Source organism: Anomaloglossus baeobatrachus, chromosome 5 (assembly GCF_048569485.1).
Source record: "Anomaloglossus baeobatrachus isolate aAnoBae1 chromosome 5, aAnoBae1.hap1, whole genome shotgun sequence".
NCBI lineage: Eukaryota > Metazoa > Chordata > Amphibia > Anura > Aromobatidae > Anomaloglossus > Anomaloglossus baeobatrachus.
In genome coordinates this window covers 560,562,449-560,581,375 of record NC_134357.1, presented here as the reverse complement: position 1 = coordinate 560,581,375, position 18,927 = coordinate 560,562,449, and the positions used below count along the sequence as shown (strand labels likewise).

Sequence of the window (18,927 nt, the reverse complement as noted above, 5' to 3'; positions counted from 1 at the left end):
TACAACATTTAGTTCAGCAGCTCATATAGTTCATTTAGTTCACAGGTCACATGATGCATTTCCTGTCAGCTCCTCACAGGATAGGGTCAGAGAAATACTGAACTAAATGAACTAAATGAGCTAATCTTTTGAACTAATCTTTTCAGTGAACTAATCACCAAAATGAACTAGATTTCCCATCACTACAGTAGAGCCCTGCGCGTACACTGAGGAGCTGATCATGTGACCCCTGACTCCTCCCCTCCATGTGACATCATCACAGGTCCTGGAAGCACAGAGCAGCCATATATCTGGGGTAGATTCTAGAGTGTATGGGCTCCTGCGCGGTATGATGTAACTTGTCATGTGATAGGGCGTGTTAAAAATGGAGCCTGATGTTTCCAGAGGAAATAAACATTCTTTCTCTAAGTCCACATGGGCATAGAGGTGATTATAATAGAAGCAGGGGTCTGGAGGTAAGACCTCATATGGGAGCTGCAGGGAGGGCGACGCCCCCTTGCATGATTACAGGAAGAAACATCACCACGCCCTCAACCAGGCTGGACATTCCCACCATCCAAGCTGGTCACGCCCATTAACCGGGAAGGAGCCCGTACATTCTAGGCTGAACTATATATCTAGTGTGCGGCTCTGCAGGAGGAGGTGTGTGGAGATTCCCCATTACTGGGCTCAGGCTCCATACACATTAGATGCTGGGGAGAACAATCGCTCTATAGAAGAGAATTCTCCTGATTGCCCCGTGAAGGATGGATATGGACAGGGACAAGATGGCGAAGAGGATATTACACCTCACCCTAGAGATCCTCTTCCGGCTTACTGGAGAGGTGAGAGATTCTGATGACGTCACATTACACCATTCTTATCTATGGGAATAACAGATGGACAGAACTGGAGAGGTGAGGACTCTGGAAATGTCTGGAGTGAGATTTCTTACTGTGTCTCTCCATAACCAGGATTACACAGTAGTGAAGAAGACCTCTAGTGAGCGCTGTCAGGCCCCTGTGTCTGAGGGAAGACCCCTGAGCCCAATCACGGGGCCTCCACCTCACCCCCCGATACATGAGGACATCAATGACCAGAAGATCCTAGAACTCACCTACAAGATGATTGAGCTGCTGACTGGAGAGGTGACACTGCTGGGAATGCTGGGACATTATACAGTAACGCTATGAAGGGATCGGGGGTGACGGTATCATTGTATGTGTCAGGTTCCTATAAGGTGTCAGGACGTCACCGTCTATTTCTCCATGGAGGAGTGGGAGTATTTAGAAGGACACAAAGATCTGTACAAGGACGTCATGATGGAGGTTCCCCGACCCCTCACATCACCAGGTAATAGACAGGACTAAATACACACGGCCTATAATTATCTGTATGTAAGGAATGAATTCAGTCCCTGTATGTGTCTCCTCCAGGTCTATCCAGTAAGAGGACAACACCAGAGAGATGTCCCCGTCCTCTTCTCCCACAGGACTGTAAACAAGAAGATCCCGATGTTCCTCAGGATCATCAGGTAGATGGAGAGAAGGGGCCATGAAATCTCCCTATGATGTGTAGACGGCTGTGAAGGTCTTGTGCTCAGTCTTGTTTTATCCTCCAGTATTATATGTGTTATACTTGTGTAATGAGAGCGGTGGAGATGGCAGGATTAGAGCTGATCATAGATGGGACTTCTCCATCTGTCTGTGACTTTTACAATATTTGTTTCAGGGTGAAGATCTGCCCCATATTAATACTACAGAGACATCTGTGAGGGGTGATGAGCGGAGTAAAGAGGAGATTCCTACAGATAACCGCCCAGGTGAGTAGTGACCACTAAATGCAGAGAAGTCACAGATTCCTCTCATTCAGCAGCTGCTATAATGTGGGACTATAAAGAATGAACATAACCAGCGCTGGACTGGAGTATCCTGGGCCCACCAAAGATAATCATTCTTGGGGCCCACTATGTAGTGTTAGAGACTCACTCAAGTAGACCTGATAATGAAAGGATCGGCACCGTGTTCTTGGAAACACTCAACAAAAAGAGGCAGACACTGGTCTTTGCAATAGAGGTTTACACTCCTTTATTGTATTAGAGTGGTTTATATAGGTTCATGTAGTATACAGGAATAGATTGCTGCATGCATAGCATATTATATTTTATAATAAGTGCTTTATCATTTTTGACAAAAGTACAATGACAGGATTTTATGATTTGGCTGAACATGGACATTCTTTGGTTCTGACCTTGGCGAATAACCATTAGATTAGAGAACAAGAGAATCATCAGTAATAATAAAGGTCACAGGAAATCTGTTTTCTTGCTATTTCTGAGAAATATTGGGAGTACAGATCATTTCCATGAATTATCTGTTTTCCTTCCCCTCTTTGACTATGGCTCCTATGTTATGCCAGATGGAATAATAGGTCAAGAACAAGACGAAATGAGAGAATCGAATATGATAACTTTTCATGAACAGACTCAGATGACAAAATGGCTGAAGCTAACAAAATGGTATCTTCTTTAACAATTCCCCTCTTTTTATCATTTCTATTCTTAGCTATCTTACCTATCCCTACCTGTCATTAGGTCCGCAGAGCTGTCCTACTTCACAATACACAAGGCTTTTCCTACGCGCACTATGAGGCACTGCCATTCAGACAGACCCTGTTGGTCGGCCCACCCATTCCCCAAGCTTTTCCCTTAGCCTAATCCTATTAATATGTGAGGAAGGAGGGGAGATACACTTGAGACTATGCATGCTATATTGTTACAGATGTATAATATATATATACCGGATTTTTCGCTTTATAAGACGCACTTTTCCTCCAAAAAATTTGGGAGGAAAATGTGGGGTGCGTCTTATATAGCGGTACCTGGGGGGGGTCCTGTCTGAGGCGATCGTGCGGCCAGGTGCCTGTGGCTGCATGTAAGCGGCTGGATACCTGTGCTTGCGTGCGGTGGCAGCTGGGTACCCGTGGCTGTGTGTGGGCGGCAGCCGGGTGCGGTGGGGGGTCGGCAGCCGGGTACCTGTGCTTGCGTGCAGTGGCAGCCGGGTACCCATGGCTGTGTGCGGGCGGCAGTCAAGTGCCCGCGCGGGCACCCATGTGCCGCCCGCACACAGCCACGGGTACCCGGCTGCCACCGCACACAAGCACAGGTACCCGGCGGCTTGCACGCAGGGTGGGCGGGCAGCCTGCTGGCTGCCACTCTGCGTGCGGGGCGGGTGGCTGTGCAGCAAGTTACCAGTTGTCCGCGGTCCCACTTTCAAATGATGGCGACGGTGGAGCTCTTGGATGAGAGCTCCATCTGCGCACGCGTCGCTCCGGGCGCCATTACTTGAAACGGGACCGCGGACAGACTGGGAAAACACCGCATCCATCTGCTCCACCACTGAGCAGTCGCCGCCGCTGCCACCACTGAGCAGTCCCCGCCGCTGCCACCACTGAGCAGTCGCCGCCCCTGCGACCACTGAACCGGGACCGCGGACACTCACTGCACCGGCCTGCTGCACGGCTCACCTGCCGCCGCTGCTGCCGCCACCACGGACCCCACGGCTCCTGCCACCACGGACGCCACCGCGCCTGCAACCACGGACGCCACGGCACCTGCAACCACGGACCCCGCTGCCACTGACCCGCCGCACCTGCCAGCACAACCTGTGCCTCCTGTGACCCCCGCTTCACCACCGCTACTGCCCCCCCTCCGGTAAGAGAACACCGGAGTATAAGACGGACCCCATTTTCCTTTTTTTTACCTTTTTTTTTATGTCTAAATTTGGGGTGCGTCTTATAATCCGGTGCGTCTTATAAAGCGAAAAATACGGTGTGTGTGTGTGTGTGTGTGTTTGTGTGTGTGTGTGTATATATAGTACAGACCAAAAGTTTGGACACACCTTCTCATTCAAAGAGTTTTCTTTATTTTCAGGACTCTGAAAATTGTAGATTCACATTGAAGGCATCAAAACTATGAATTACCAAATGTGGAATGAAATACTTAACAAAAAAGTGTGAAACAACTGAAAATATGTCTTATATTCTAGGTTCTTCAAAGTAGCCACCTTTTGCTTTGATTACTGCTTTGCACACTCTTGGCATTCTCTTGATGAGCTTCAAGAAGTAGTCACCAGAAATGGTTTTCTAACAGTCTTGAAGGAGTTCCCAGAGATGCTTAGCACTTGTTGGCCCTTTTGCCTTCACTCTGCGGTCCAGCTCACCCCAAACCATCTCGATTGGGTTCAGGTCTGGTGACTGTGGAGACCAGGTCATCTGGGGTAGCACCCCATCACTATCCTTCTTAGTTAAATAGCGCTTACACAGCCTGGAGGTCTGTTTGCGGTCATTTTCCTGTTGAAAAATAAATGATGGTCCAACTAAACGCAAACCGGATGGAATAGCACGCCGCTGCAAGATGCTGTGGTAGGCATGCTGGTTCTGTATGTCTTCAATTTTGAATAAATCCCCAACAGTGTCACTAGCAAAGCACCCTCACACTATCATACCTCCTCCTCCATGCTTCACGGTGGTAACCAGGCATGTAGAGTCCATCCGTTCACCTTTTCTACAAAGACACGGTGGTTGGATCCAAAGATCTCAAATTTGGACTCATCAGACCAAAGCACAGATTTCCACTGGTCTAATGTCCATTGCTTGTGTTCTTTAGCCCAAACAAGTCTCTTCTGATTGTTGCCTGTCCTTAGCAGTGGATGAGGTGTGTCCAAACTTTTGGTCTGTACTGTGTGTGTGTGTGTGTGTGTGTATGTGTGTATATATATATATATATATATATATATATACACACACCGTATTTTTCGCTTTATAAGACGCACCTGATTATAAGATGCATCCCCAAATTTGGTGAAGGAAGAGAGATTTTTTTTTTTAATGTTAAATGGGGTCCATCTTATAATGCCAGTGTCCCTCTAACAAATCATATAGGGTATATGTCCGTCATAGCCCCCCATCCTAAAATTAGCCCCCTTAATCTGGATATGGCCCCTTATATTGAATATAGCCCCCTTGTGATGGCACACGTTCCCCTGTTCTGCCTATGGTCCCCTATGAATTGCACACGTTCCCCTGTGTTAGATAGCGCCCCCATGCTGCCCATGGCCCCTATAGATTGCACAAGTCCCCCTGTGTTAGATAGCGCTCCCATAGTGCTGCCCATGGCCCCTATATAGATCGCACAAGTCCCCCTGTGTTAGATATCGCCCCCATAATGCTGCCCATGGCCCCGATATAGATCGCACAAGTCCCCCTGTGTTAGATATCACCCCCCTGCTGCTCCCCATAGTAAAATAAAACACTCTTTCCTTACCTCCTCCAGCGTTTATCTCCCTCCTGTCTCCCTCCATGCTTCTGTTCCTTACTTCCTGGTTCTCAGTGCGGTCATGTGATCGGCACAGCAGCCTGAGCTTTCTGCGCGCCTGCCTGATTACAGTGGAAGCAGGAGACCGGTGAGAAACGCTGCAGGGGGTAAGTAAAGCTTTTTTATTTTAGAATGAGCAGCAGCCTGGGGGCCAAATCTAACACGGGGGGGGGCATGTGCCATCACAGGGGGACGCAGAAACATATAATATGCACCGCTCCCCAGCCCATCACTGCGGTGCGATTTCAGCACCACCGGAGATGGACAGCGGCTGTGCATATTATATGAGCGGGAGCAGGAGATCAAACGATCAGCGTTCACCTGCGCTCTAGAGCTGCCCCCACCTCCCCTGGACCCTGCAGTGTACATATATATATATATATATATATATATATATATATATATATATATATATATATATATATATATATATATATATATATATATATATATATATATATATATATATTATACACCCCCCTCCCCCCCGTATATTCGGCTTATAAGACGCACCAAAATTTGGGGGGAACAAAAGTGTGTTATAAAGCGAAAAATACGGTATATATATATATATATAATATATATATATCTATATCCAGGGCCGGCCTTAGCCTGTATGGCGCCCTGTGCAAAACTTCCCTTTGGTGCCCCCCCTACTGATTTTGTACCCAGTTTCCAGGAAACAAATGAGGATCAGAGGCCATGTTTTTTTTATATCCTAAGAAATTTGATTTCTTCAAATGTACAATAAAGTCCTCCAGATTTGTGCTGGAGAATCTGATTCTCAATCCATATTAATTCCACCACATCTAAAATTATTGTTATTGGGGTCTTCTCATCTCGTACATGCTGTATGCCTGTATATTACATTATGGATGGTACATATGGATCCCCCCCCAATGGGGCGCACATGTATCTGCAGAATGAGGCGCTGCTGCTCTTTGTGGAGAGATGGTATAAATTCCTATACACTTAGAGCGGCGCAGATCGTGGTTCCATTGGTGGGATCGACATCTACTATACAAATCCTGAGGATAAATGTACCAGATGATAGCAGACAAGGTACCATGGAGCCAGCGGCCGATGCTGTGTGTACGCCGGACCAAAAAGTCCAAAATACAGATGTTAAAGGGGAATGTACGAAATTGGAAAAAAAATCTCTGCTTTCTAATAAATAATGTAATAGTGAGTCCTCAGGATATATGTGTCGCTGCCTCTCAGCTCCACTGACCTGAACAGACTGAGGTGCAGCACCACATACACACCGTAAGGACGGTGGGGCGCTGTGTATGTGTCGCTGCCTCTTAGCTAAAATGACCTGAACAGACTGAGGTGCAGCACCACATACACACCATGAGGATGGGGGCGCTGTGTATGTGTTGCTGCCTCTCAGCTCCACTGACCTGAACAGACTGAGGTGCAGCACCACATACACACCATGAGGGAGGGGCACGGTGTATGGAAGAACTACGGCATATATATTGTAATCTCTTTATTAACCAGACTGGGCACACCCCAATTGGCAATGCTGCAAATAATTTTGTTGGAAAATTTGTAAGATAAATCCACACCGAATAATGTAATATTTTCTAGAACTTCAAAATGCACACCTCAGCTGCTGCAGAACCTCAAAATACACACCTCAGATGCTGCAGAACCTCATTATACACATCTCAGGTGCTGCAAAATCTCATAATTCACCTCAGTTGCTTCAGAACCCCATAAGACACACCTCAGCTACTGCAGAACCCCATAATACACATCTCAGCTGCTGCAGAACCCCATAATTCACACCTCAGCTGCTGCAGAACCCCATAATACACAGCTCAGCTGCTGCAGAACCCCATAATACACATCTCAGCTGCTGCAGAACCCCATAATACACATCTCAGCTGCTGCAGAACCCCATAATACACACCTCAGCTGCTGCAGAACCCCATAATACACACCTCAGCTGCTGCAGAACCCCATAATACACACCTCAGCTGCTGCAGAACCCCATAATACACACCTCAGCTGCTGCAGAACCCCATAATACACATCTCAGCTGCTGCAGAACCCCATAATACACATCTCAGCTGCTGCAGAACCCCATAATACACACCTCAGCTGCTGCAGAACCCCATAATACACACCTTAGCTGCTGCAGAACCCCATAATACACACCTCAGCTTCTGCAGAACCCCATAATACACAACTCAGCGGCTGCAGAACCCCATAATACACAACTCAGCGGCTGCAGAACCCCATAATACACAACTCAGCGGCTGCAGAACCCCATAATACACATCTCAGCTGCTGCAGAACCCCATAATACACACCTCAGCTGCTGCAGAACCCCATAATACACATCTCAGCTGCTGCAGAACCCCATAATACACACCTCAGCTGCTGCAGAACCCCATAATACACACCTCAGCTGCTGCAGAACCCCATAATACACACCTCAGCTGCTGCAGAACCCCATAATACACACCTCAGCTTCTGCAGAACCCCATAATACACAACTCAGCGGCTGCAGAACCCCATAATACACAACTCAGCGGCTGCAGAACCCCATAATACACAACTCATCGGCTGCAGAACCCCATAATACACATCTCAGCTGCTGCAGAACCCCATAATACACATCTCAGCTGCTGCAGAACCCCATAATACACATCTCAGCTGCTGCAGAACCCCATAATACACACCTCAGCTACTGCAAAACCCCATAATACACACCTCAGCTGCTGCAGAACCCCATAATACACACCTCAGCTGCTACAGAACCCCATAATACACACCTCAGCTGCTGCAGGACCTCTTCATACACAACTCAGCTGCTGCAGAACCTCATAATACACCTCAGTTGCTGACGATGGATTACATTGATAGAATGGCCTTCATAACAACATTAAGGCTAAGTTCACACAGGACATCTTTTGTAGCATTTTTGAGGTCACACAGATGCCCCTATATGCAGCATTTCCTCCTTCCAGCAAAGTCTATGGGATCTCTCTTTTGCTGTCCACACTGGGCATCTTTTGTTGGCTGCGTTTTTGAAGATGCAGCTGTCACTTGTTTTTGCGTTTTCGTTTTTGAACCCTTCCAGTCAATAGATTAGACTTAAAAACCGCATTAGGCAAAGCGCGGTAAAAATGTGTCAAAAACACATTGCGTTTTTTTATGCGTTTTTGCCGCGGTGCATTTAGTGCTCTCTTGGGACAAAAACACTCCATATTTGTGGTAAAAAAAGATGCCCCTGTGTGAACATAGCCTAAACCATTCCATGTGATGTGCAGACGCCAGTGAGGCCATGTAACATACGAGACTCCACTGTTATTTGCTACCAGGTGAGGAATCTGACAGCTGATTCCTCCTGCACATCCCCTGCAAAAACCTGCTTACACTAAAATCAATGGCGCTGGGAACTACAGGTCATTAATAAGAGCTGTAATTGGTTGCTATAGGCAACAAAGGACATTCTTTTTTTAAGACAGGTAATGTGTCAGATAATATGATGTCGATAGAGACAAACACAGACACACACAGAGACACACAGACACACACAGGGACACAGAGTCTGATACAGAGACAGAGACACACAAACACAGAGACAGACACAGAGACAGAGAGAGACACACACACACACACACACACTGATGCAGAGACATGGACAGGGACACACACGGACACACACAGGGACAGGGACACACACAGGGACAGGGACACACACAGGGACAGGGACAGGGACACAGACTGAAAGAGACACACAGAAACAGACACACAGAGACATAAACACAGACATAGACTCACAGAGACTGATATAGAGACAGAAAAGAGACACACAGAGACAAAGAGAGAGAGAGACACAGAGACACACAGAGACACAGAGATTGATACAGAGACACACAAAGACACACACAGAGACAGACTGATACAGACTGATAAAGAGACACACAGAGACATAGACACACAAAGACTGATTCAGAGGCACAGAGAAAGAGACGGAGACACAGACATAGACACACAGACAGAGACACACACAGGGACACACAGAGGCACACATACAGAGACAAAGACACGGACACACACAGAAACACAGACACATACAGAGACACACAGAGGCAGAGACACACAGAGACAGACACATAGACAGAGATACACAGACAGACACACACAGAGATCCACAAAGACAGAAACACACAGAGACAGACACAGATATAGTCACAGAGACAGATACACAGAGACAGAGACACACAGAGATACATACAAACACAAGTACAGACAGGCAGAAACAGAAAGAGAGAGAGGGAGACAGACAAACAGAGAGGGACACAGAGAGTGGAGAGAGGGAGAGAGACAGTTACTATCCCAGGCACCGCCAGGTACTACAGCTAGTAAATATATATATGTATCTATTACCCCTACACATGCTCTGCACCCACTCTGGCCGCAGCTGCAGGGCCCACTGGCATCACATCACAGGCTCCCCCTGATGTCATTACACCTACCCAGGGCCCACAGCTGCAGAGCAAGGGCGAAACAGAGAGCCAGTGGCCATCCAGTCCTCAATGGTGTTCAACCATGCATCCGAGAAAATAGCAATGGCCACCATCAGCGACAGGCCCAGTCATTTTGCCACTGCGTAAATTACACCATATACATGACACACACATAGATACTGTAGAAAAGATAGATGGGTTGGACTGGGGTGTCTGGGGTCCACAGGAGGAGATAACTCTAGAGGCCACACAACTATATGCAAATCGCTGCAGGAGCCCCCACACAGTCTCCTATGCATAGCAGGAGCCCCCACACAGCCTCCTATACACAGCAGGAGTCCCCACACAGCCTCCTATACACAGCAGGAGTCCCCACACAGCCTCCTATACACAGCAGGAGTCCCCACACAGCCTCCTATACACAGCAGGAGTCCCCACACAGCCTCCTATACACAGCAGGAGTCCCCACACAGCCTCCTATACACAGCAGGAGTCCCCACACAGCCTCCTATACACAGCAGGAGCCCCCACACAGCCTCCTATACACAGCAGGAGCCCCCACACAGCCTCCTGCACACAGCAGGAGCCCCCACACAGCCTCCTGCACACAGCAGGAGCCCCCACACAGCCTCCTGCACACAGCAGGAGCCCCCACACAGCCTCCTGCACACAGCAGGAGCCCCCACACAGCCTCCTGCACACAGCAGGAGCCCCCATACAGCTTCCTGCACACAGCAGGGGCCCCCACATAGCCTCCCATACACAGCAGGAGCCCCCACACAGCCTCCTATGCACAGCAGTGGCCTCCACATAGCCTCTTATATACAACAGGAGCCCTCACAGATCCCATATAGACATAAAAAAAATTATACTCACCTAATCCTGATTCCCAGCACCGCAGCCTCCATCTTCTCTTCTATGGTGGCCTGCGGAGGCAGCGCGATGCAATGATGTCACTGCTCTGCCCTTGTGGATATACGGTCTCCTAAGACACAGGCCTGCAGCGGTCTGTGGCTTAGGAGATGAGCAGTGATAGAGCAGGGAGCTCTGTGCTCTGTCACAGGATTGAACTGTATCGCGGTGACGCCGACATAGTTCAGTGCGGTGGTTGCAGAAGACTCTGGGCTCTGGCCAAGAAGTTCTGGGTCGGAGCTCTAGATCTTTGATGCCAGTGGTGCCCCTGCCAGCGGGTCCCTTGTTCAGTTAAGCTTCTTTCACACATCCGGTTTTTGCTAAGCGGCACAATACGGCGCTTTGCAGAAAAAACGCAACCGTTTTTTTTGCCGCCGGTTGCGTTTTTCCCGCATAGACTTGCATTAGCGCCGTATTGTGCCGCATGGCCTTGCGTTGTTTCCATTTTTTGCCGGATGCGGCATATTTAGCCCATGCGGCGGCCGGATGGAATGTTGCCTGGCACTTTTTTTGTGCGGCGCAAAAACCGCACTGCGCCAGATCCGGCGCTATTTACAATGCAAGCCTATGGACGCCGGATGCGGCGTCCTGCAGCAAAAACCGCATCCAGCCGCCGGATGCGGTTTTTTACACTGCGCATGCTCAGTATCAAGACGCATCCATCAAAAAACGGACAGGCCGCATGGAAAAACTTATGTAATGGATCCGTTTTTTTCGCCGCATCTGTTGCATAGGTTTTGAAGCCGGATTGAGCCACACTGCAAAAACCGGAGGTGTGAAAGCCGCCTAAGAGAGCTTTCTGGGGCATTGACTGGTGTCTGTGTACCAGACCGACGCTGGATAGATGATAGGCAAATAGATATCAGACAGATAGATAGATAATAGAGATACATAGATATAGACAGATTTATAATAGACAGATAGGCAGACATAATAGATAGATTAATAGATAGATAATAAATAGATAGATATAGGATAGATAATTGAGATATATAGACAGAGATATATAATAGCAAGATAGGCAGACAGACGGATAATAGACGGACAGACAGATACACACACACACAGACAGACAGACAGACAGACAGACAGACATTGCACAGTATACAGGACACACACATGTTATACATAACACACACACAGCACATAATACATTACAGATGACACACAGCATGTTATACTCACAGTCACTTCCTGGGCTCCAGGAGTTCAGTGTGGCTTTTGTAACTGCATCTCCGGCAGAGCTGCTGCTGCCCCTCCCCCCTCTCTATGGTAAAGACAGGAGAGGATACAGAGCGGAGAGCAGGTAAGGGCGCCCCCTGCCTGAGGCTGTGCCGAGCGGGAGGAGACTAGATGCAGGGCACAGAGGAGGGGGGAAGGGCGCTCCGTGCTGGAGGCTGTGTAGGGAGAGGAGAGGAGGGCGCCCCCTGCCTGAGGATGTGCCGAGCGGGAGGAGACCAGACGCAGGGCACAGAGGAGGGGGAGGGGCGCTCTCTGCTGGAGGCTGTGTAGGGAGAGGAGAGGAGGGCGCCCCTTGCCTGTGGCTGTGCCGAGTGGGAGGAGACCAGACGCAGGGCACAGAGGAGGGGCGCGAGCAGCAAAATGAAAGTAAACAGCTGCTCCCTAGGCGCCACCTCTGCTGTCGGCCTGCCGGCGCCCTGTGCGGCCGCACAACTTGCACATGCCTAAAGCCGGCTATGTATATAGCTATATACCGTGTGCAGAATTTTTAGGCAAATGAGTATTTTGATCACATGATACTTTTTTTGTAATGACATCAACACCCTATATAAGGTATGCTTAATTATTAGGCAACTTCCTAGAGAGAGATTTGACGGGCTCTCAAAAGTCCAAAATTGTGAGATGTCTTGCAGAGGGATGCAGCAGTCTTGAAATTGCCAAACTTTTGAAGCGTGATCACCGAACAATCAAGCGTTTCATCGCAAAAAGCCAACAGGGTCGCATGAAGCGTTCCGGGACAAAAAAGGCACAAAATAACTGCCCATGAATTATTAATAATAATAATTTATTCAGCGCTATTAATTCCATAGCACTTTACATACATTGGCAACACTGTCCCCATTGGGGCTCACGATCTAAGGTCCCTAACTATATGTTTTTAGAGTGTGGGAGGAAACCGGAGTACCCGGAGGAAACCCACGCAAACACGGGGAGAACATACAAACTCCTTGCAGATGGTGTCCTTGGTGGGAATTGAACCCAGGATCCCAGCGCTGCAAGACTGTAGTGCTAACCACTGAGCCACCGTGCCGAATTGAGGAAAATCAAGCATGAACCTGCCAACATGCCATTTGCCTCCAGTTTGGCCATATTTCAGAGCTGCAACGTTACTGGACTACCAAAAAGAACAAGGTATGCCATACTCAGGGACATGGCTATGGTAAGGTAGGCTGCAAAACGACCACCTTTGAACAAGAAACATAAAACGTCAAGACTGGGCCAAGAAATATCTTAAGACTGATTTTTCAAAAGTTTTATGGACTGATCAAATGAGAGTCACTCTTGATAGCCAGATGGATGGGCCAGAAGCTGGATCAGTAAAGGGCAGAGAGCTCCACTCCGACTCAGACGCCAGCAAGGTGGAGATGGGGTACTGGTATGGGCTGGTATCATCAAAGATGAACTTGTGGGACCTTTTCGGGTTGACGATGGAGTGAAGCTCAACTCCCAGACCTACTGCCAGTTTCTGGAAGACAACTTCTTCAAGCAGTGGTACAGGAAGAAGTCGGTATCATTCCATCACATGTATCCAACTACTCCACAGCGTGGTTGGCCAGTAAAGGTCTAAAAGATGAAAAAATAATGACATGACTCCCTTGTTCACCTGATCTAAACCCCATAGAGAACCTGTGGTCCCTCAGAAAGATCTACAGGGAGGGAAAACAGTACACCTCTTGGGACAGTGTCTGGGAGGCTGTGGTGGCTGCTGCATGCAATGTTGATCATAAACAGATCAAGCAACTGACAGTATCTATGGATGTTAGGCTGCTGAGTGTCCTAATGAAAGGTGGCTATGTTGGTCACTAATTTTTGGGGGTTTTGTTTTTGCATGTCAGAAATTTTTATTTCTAAATTTTGTGCAGTTATATTGGTTCACCTGGTGAAAATAAGTGAGATGGGAATATATTTGGTTTTTATTAAGTTGCCTAATAATTCTGCACAGTAATAGTTACCTGCAGATATCCTCCTAAGATAGCCAAACATAAAAGAAATCCCACTCCAACTTCCAAACATATTAAACTTTGATATTTATGAGTCTTTTGGATTGATTGAGAACATAGTTGTTGATCAATAATAAAAAAATCCTCTAAAATACAACTTGCCTAATAATTCTGCACACGGTGTAGTTTACTGGATCTGTCTAATGTACTTACAGTGCCTACAAGTAGTATTCAACCCCCTGCAGATTTAGCAGGTTTACACATTCGGAATTAACTTGGCATTGTGACATTTGGACTGTAGATCAGCCTGGAAGTGTGAAATGCACTGCAGCAAAAAAGAATGTTATTTCTTTTTTTTTTTTTTTTTTTTAAATTGTGAAAAGTTTATTCAGAGGGTCATTTATTATTCAACCCCTCAAACCACCAGAATTCTGTTTGGTTCCCCTAAACTATTAAAAAGTATTTCAGGCACAAAGAACAATGAGCTTCACATGTTTGGAGTAATTATCTCTTTTTCCAGCCTTTTCTGACTAATTAAGACCCTCCCCAAACTTGTGAACAGCACTCATACTTGGTCAACATGGGAAAGACAAAGGAGCATTCCAAGGCCATCAGAGACAAGATCGTGGAGGGTCACAAGGCTGGCAAGGGGTACAAAACCCTTTCCAAGGAGTTGGGCCTACCTGTCTCCACTGTTGGGAGCATCATCCGGAAGTGGAAGGCTTATGGAACTACTGTTAGCCTTCCATGGCCTGGACAGCCTTTGAAAGTTTCCACCCGTGCCGAGGCCAGGCTTGTCCGAAGAGTCAAGGCTAACCCAAGGACAACAAGGAAGGAGCTCCGGGAAGATCTCATGGCAGTGGGGACATTGGTTTCAGTCAATACCATAAGTAACGTACTCCACCGCAATGGTCTCCGTTCCAGACGAGCCCGTAAGGTACCTTTACTTTCAAAGCGTCATGTTAAGGCTCGTCTACAGTTTGCTCATGATCACTTGGAGGACTCTGAGACAGACTGGTTCAAGGTTCTCTGGTCTGATGAGACCAAGATTGAGATCTTTGGTGCCAACCACACACGTGACGTTTGGAGACTGGATGGCACTGCATACGACCCCAAGAATACCATCCCCACAGTCAAGCATGGTGGTGGCAGCATCATGCTGTGGGGCTGTTTCTCAGCCAAGGGGCCTGGCCATCTGGTCCGCATCCATGGGAAGATGGATAGCACGGCCTACCTGGAGATTTTGGCCAAGAACCTCCGCTCCTCCATCAAGGATCTTAAGATGGGTCGCCATTTCATCTTCCAACAAGACAACGACCCAAAGCACACAGCCAAGAAAACCAAGGCCTGGTTCAAGAGGGAAAAAATCAAGGTGTTGCAGTGGCCTAGTCAGTCTCCTGACCTTAACCCAATTGAAAACTTGTGGAAGGAGCTCAAGATTAAAGTCCACATGAGACACCCAAAGAACCTAGATAACTTGGAGAAGATCTGCATGGAGGAGTGGGCCAAGATAACTCCAGAGACCTGTGCCGGCCTGATCAGGTCTTATAAAAGACGATTATTAGCTGTAATTGCAAACAAGGGTTATTCCACAAAATATTAAACCTAGGGGTTGAATAATAATTGACCCACACTTTTATGTTGAAAATTTATTAAAATTTAACTGAGCAACATAACTTGTTGGTTTGTAAGATTTATGCATCTGTTAATAAATCCTGCTCTTGTTTGAAGTTTGCAGGCTCTAACTTATTTGCATCTTATCAAACCTGCTAAATCTGCAGGGGGTTGAATACTACTTGTAGGCACTGTTTATTATATATGTCACACACTTATATATGAGTGTTCTACACAGTGTTAAAGTTCTCATTTTGTTGACTTTCTTGAGTCAATTCAATACAATTTCTGCAGTGGGCGCAGTCTACCAGGTCCACTAGGGTTTCCTTGTCACATAGTATGCATCTGCATCTCTTTGCGGTAGCCATTGTCATCATCACTTGAGTATGGAGTGATTCTGTGTCTTTTTCTTTTTTTATGTTAAATTTATTTGGAACCAAGGTTGTTTTGTCCACCCTGTTATAGGCAAGGGTCCAGAGGTCTTACTTTGTTTTTCATTTAAACCTAAAGCTTGCAGCCTCCAACATTTTGGACCCATTAATTCACTCTCTGGAATAGGGGTAACAAAATAAGGCATAGTTATTGCTGCAATAGGCCCATGTGAATATATCCAAGAATTTGAGAGATTTCGAGCTTTTATTATGTAATAATGGTACATTACAAACTTATTGTACCATTGTTTGGGTACTTCATCCCACTGTTGGTCACTCTATTCAGCTACTTTTCTGTTCAAATACTGCTTTCTCCTTTGGTTTAAGTAAATTATCACCTCCTGTTACTGGAAGGAAGGTATAATATAAAAATAGAATCAAAACACAATACTTCCCTAATATCATTCTTTCAGTCTTTGTGGAACTTCTTGCAATGGGATGCATGGATCCAAATGTCCTTTCCCTCGACTTTTAGTGAGGATGGTGTGGTAAGTTGGACTTGGTTTGGTCCTACAAATCTAGGATCCAAGCTTTTCCTCACGTGTTTACGGATTGTCACCCAGTCCCCAGGCTTTAAAGAATGTGTGCTGTCCAGGGAGGAGGGATCTGGAATGGAACTTGATGCAATACATTCTGTAAAGCTCCCGCATATGTTGTCATGTCAGAATGTAATGTCTGAAATTGTTGAGGATAATATATTCCTGTTTTTGGTGGTCCCCCAAATAATATCTCACATGAGCTTAATCCAGGCTTTTCGCTTGGGGTGACCCATACAGAGTACAGTGTTATAGGAAGACATTCAGTCTATGACTTTCCTGTTTCTGCCATGGCTTTTTGGATTTTTAGTTTTAGAGTCTTCTTTAACAGTAGCTACATATAAATAAATATAAGACCATCAATTGTGTGGCAAAACGTGCTAATATCAGAGTATAATACAAGTAATACACTTCTTACAGCTTCTCTCCAAGTTTTTTTTCCTTTACAGCTGGAGTTGGGGTTCTCTTCTAGGGTCCTTGACTCTTATACTCCCCTTCTGGCATCTTCACCTTCTAGTGCTAATGAGCTTGTCGGTCTCCGGCAGTTTGTGACCTGTCGGCTGCTCCAGTGTTTCATGGAGCCAGAGGTCACACCTCTTTAAAAGTCTGAGAGCCTCGTTCTCGTGTATTGAGCACTTATGAAGTAACTTATGACTTACGGACAGTCAGAAATGGAGCTCACAAGATGAAGCCACAGGTCAAAATAAAAAGGAGAAAACAAAAAAGTGAGTATAAGATAGTGGCAGAGACCTTGGGTTAAAAACAGCACTCCAACTGTCAAAAAACCCCAAAATGCTGGAGTGGTGTATTAATGTTCTAAAAAGAACTTGCGCCCACATTTTGGTGAAAACTCAATGATAAATGTTCCCTGATAGAAATTAGCGAAACTCAGAAACCATTGCCTAGCCTTCACACCATCAGGAAAGGGCCACTTCAGAATCGCAGACACCTTCTCAGGATCCATCGTCTGCCCAGAATAAGAGTGTCATGTCTTTACCAGAGCTTGCTTTTGCGACTTCGGTTTCTGTCACCAGAAACCGCCATATTCATTCTGCAGGCGGTGCTGGTGATAGAGAAGTCATCAGTGCCAGTGCCTTTGGAGTGCACAGACGCTGCCCACCTACTAGGGTTGGTGTGGCTGGGACCTGTGGTGCTTCTGTCTGACTTGATTACATAGGTCTTTTTTCAACCTATGTAACTAAGTGCATCTAGATCAGTGTTTCCCAAACTTCAGTCCTCATGGCCCCCAACAAGTCATGTTTTCAGGATTTCCTTACTATTGAACAGGTGATGGAATCATTATCAAGGCATCACCTGTGCTATAGTAAGGAAATCCTGAAAACATGACCTGTTGGGGGTCGTGAGGACTGGAGTTTGGGAACGACTGATCTAGATGAACCTTCCTGCCCTAACTATATATTTTGTCATTGTCATTTATAACCCACAATGTTGTGTGTACTGAGGAAATTATCTAGCCCTTTTTTTAAAAGCTGTTATAGTATCTGCCATTACTACCTCTTGTAGTAGAGAAATTCTACAATCAGATTGCTCTAACTGTAAAGAACCCTTTCCTACTTAAGCCGGTTTTACACATCTGGCATTTCGCCCCTTTGCTGGATCCGTCACACTCCACTACAGTGCAATATATTACAATGGCATCGTGGCAAGCTCCGGTCACCTGCTGTCATGTGACCAGAGCTTGCCGCGATGCCATTGTACTGTATTGCACTGTACTGGAGTGTGACGAATCTGGCGAAATACTGGATGTGTGAAACTGGCCTTAGCAGCCGGAATCGCCTTTTTTTTCCACTCGCAACGAATGCTGGTTGTGTGTGCTTTCCAGCTGAAGTCATCAGCCCCTGCCTCAGCCTACTATAGAGCAGCACACCATTTTTTTAGCCTTCAGCCTTTTGCTGTTCCCAGCCTTATGTTAGTCTAAAGGGCCATTTACACGCTGCAACATCGCTAACACTATATCGTCGGGGTCACGGTGTTTGTGATTCACATCCGGCATCGTTAGCGACATCGCAGCGTGTGACACCTATATGCAACCTTAAACGATCGCAATAGAGGTAAAAATCGTTGGTCTGTGAGACGTCGTTCACTTAACAGTAATCGTTGTCTGGTCAGAAGCAAGGTTGTTCGTCGTTCCTGCGGCAGCACACATCGCTATGTGTGACACCGCAGGAACGAGGAACATCTCCTTACCTGCGTCCACCGACAATGAGGAAGGAAGGAGGTGGGCGGGATGTTCGGTCCGCTCAGCAGCCGCTTAGTGACATCGCTATGACGCCGAACGAACCGCCGCCTTTGAAAGGAGGCGGTTCGCCGGTCACAGCAACGTCGCTAGGCAGATAAGTATGTGTGACTGTTCCTAGCGATGTTGTGCACCACGGGCAGCGATGTGCCCGT

At 46.9% G+C, this 18,927-nt stretch overlaps 1 protein-coding gene across 1 annotated transcript in view; it reads left to right on the top strand.

Annotated features, from left to right (window-relative positions):
* The first annotated feature begins 414 nt into the window (after positions 1-414).
* Positions 415-18,927, top strand: part of LOC142313010 (uncharacterized) — a 33,990-nt gene continuing 15,477 nt past the window's right edge. The window contains exons 1-5 of the mRNA XM_075351997.1: positions 415-824; positions 954-1,160; positions 1,209-1,332; positions 1,416-1,513; positions 1,711-1,801. Of these exons, the coding sequence (XP_075208112.1) occupies positions 747-824; positions 954-1,160; positions 1,209-1,332; positions 1,416-1,513; positions 1,711-1,801 (598 nt within the window). The 5' untranslated portion in view covers positions 415-746. The remainder of the gene's footprint in view (positions 825-953; positions 1,161-1,208; positions 1,333-1,415; positions 1,514-1,710; positions 1,802-18,927) is intronic.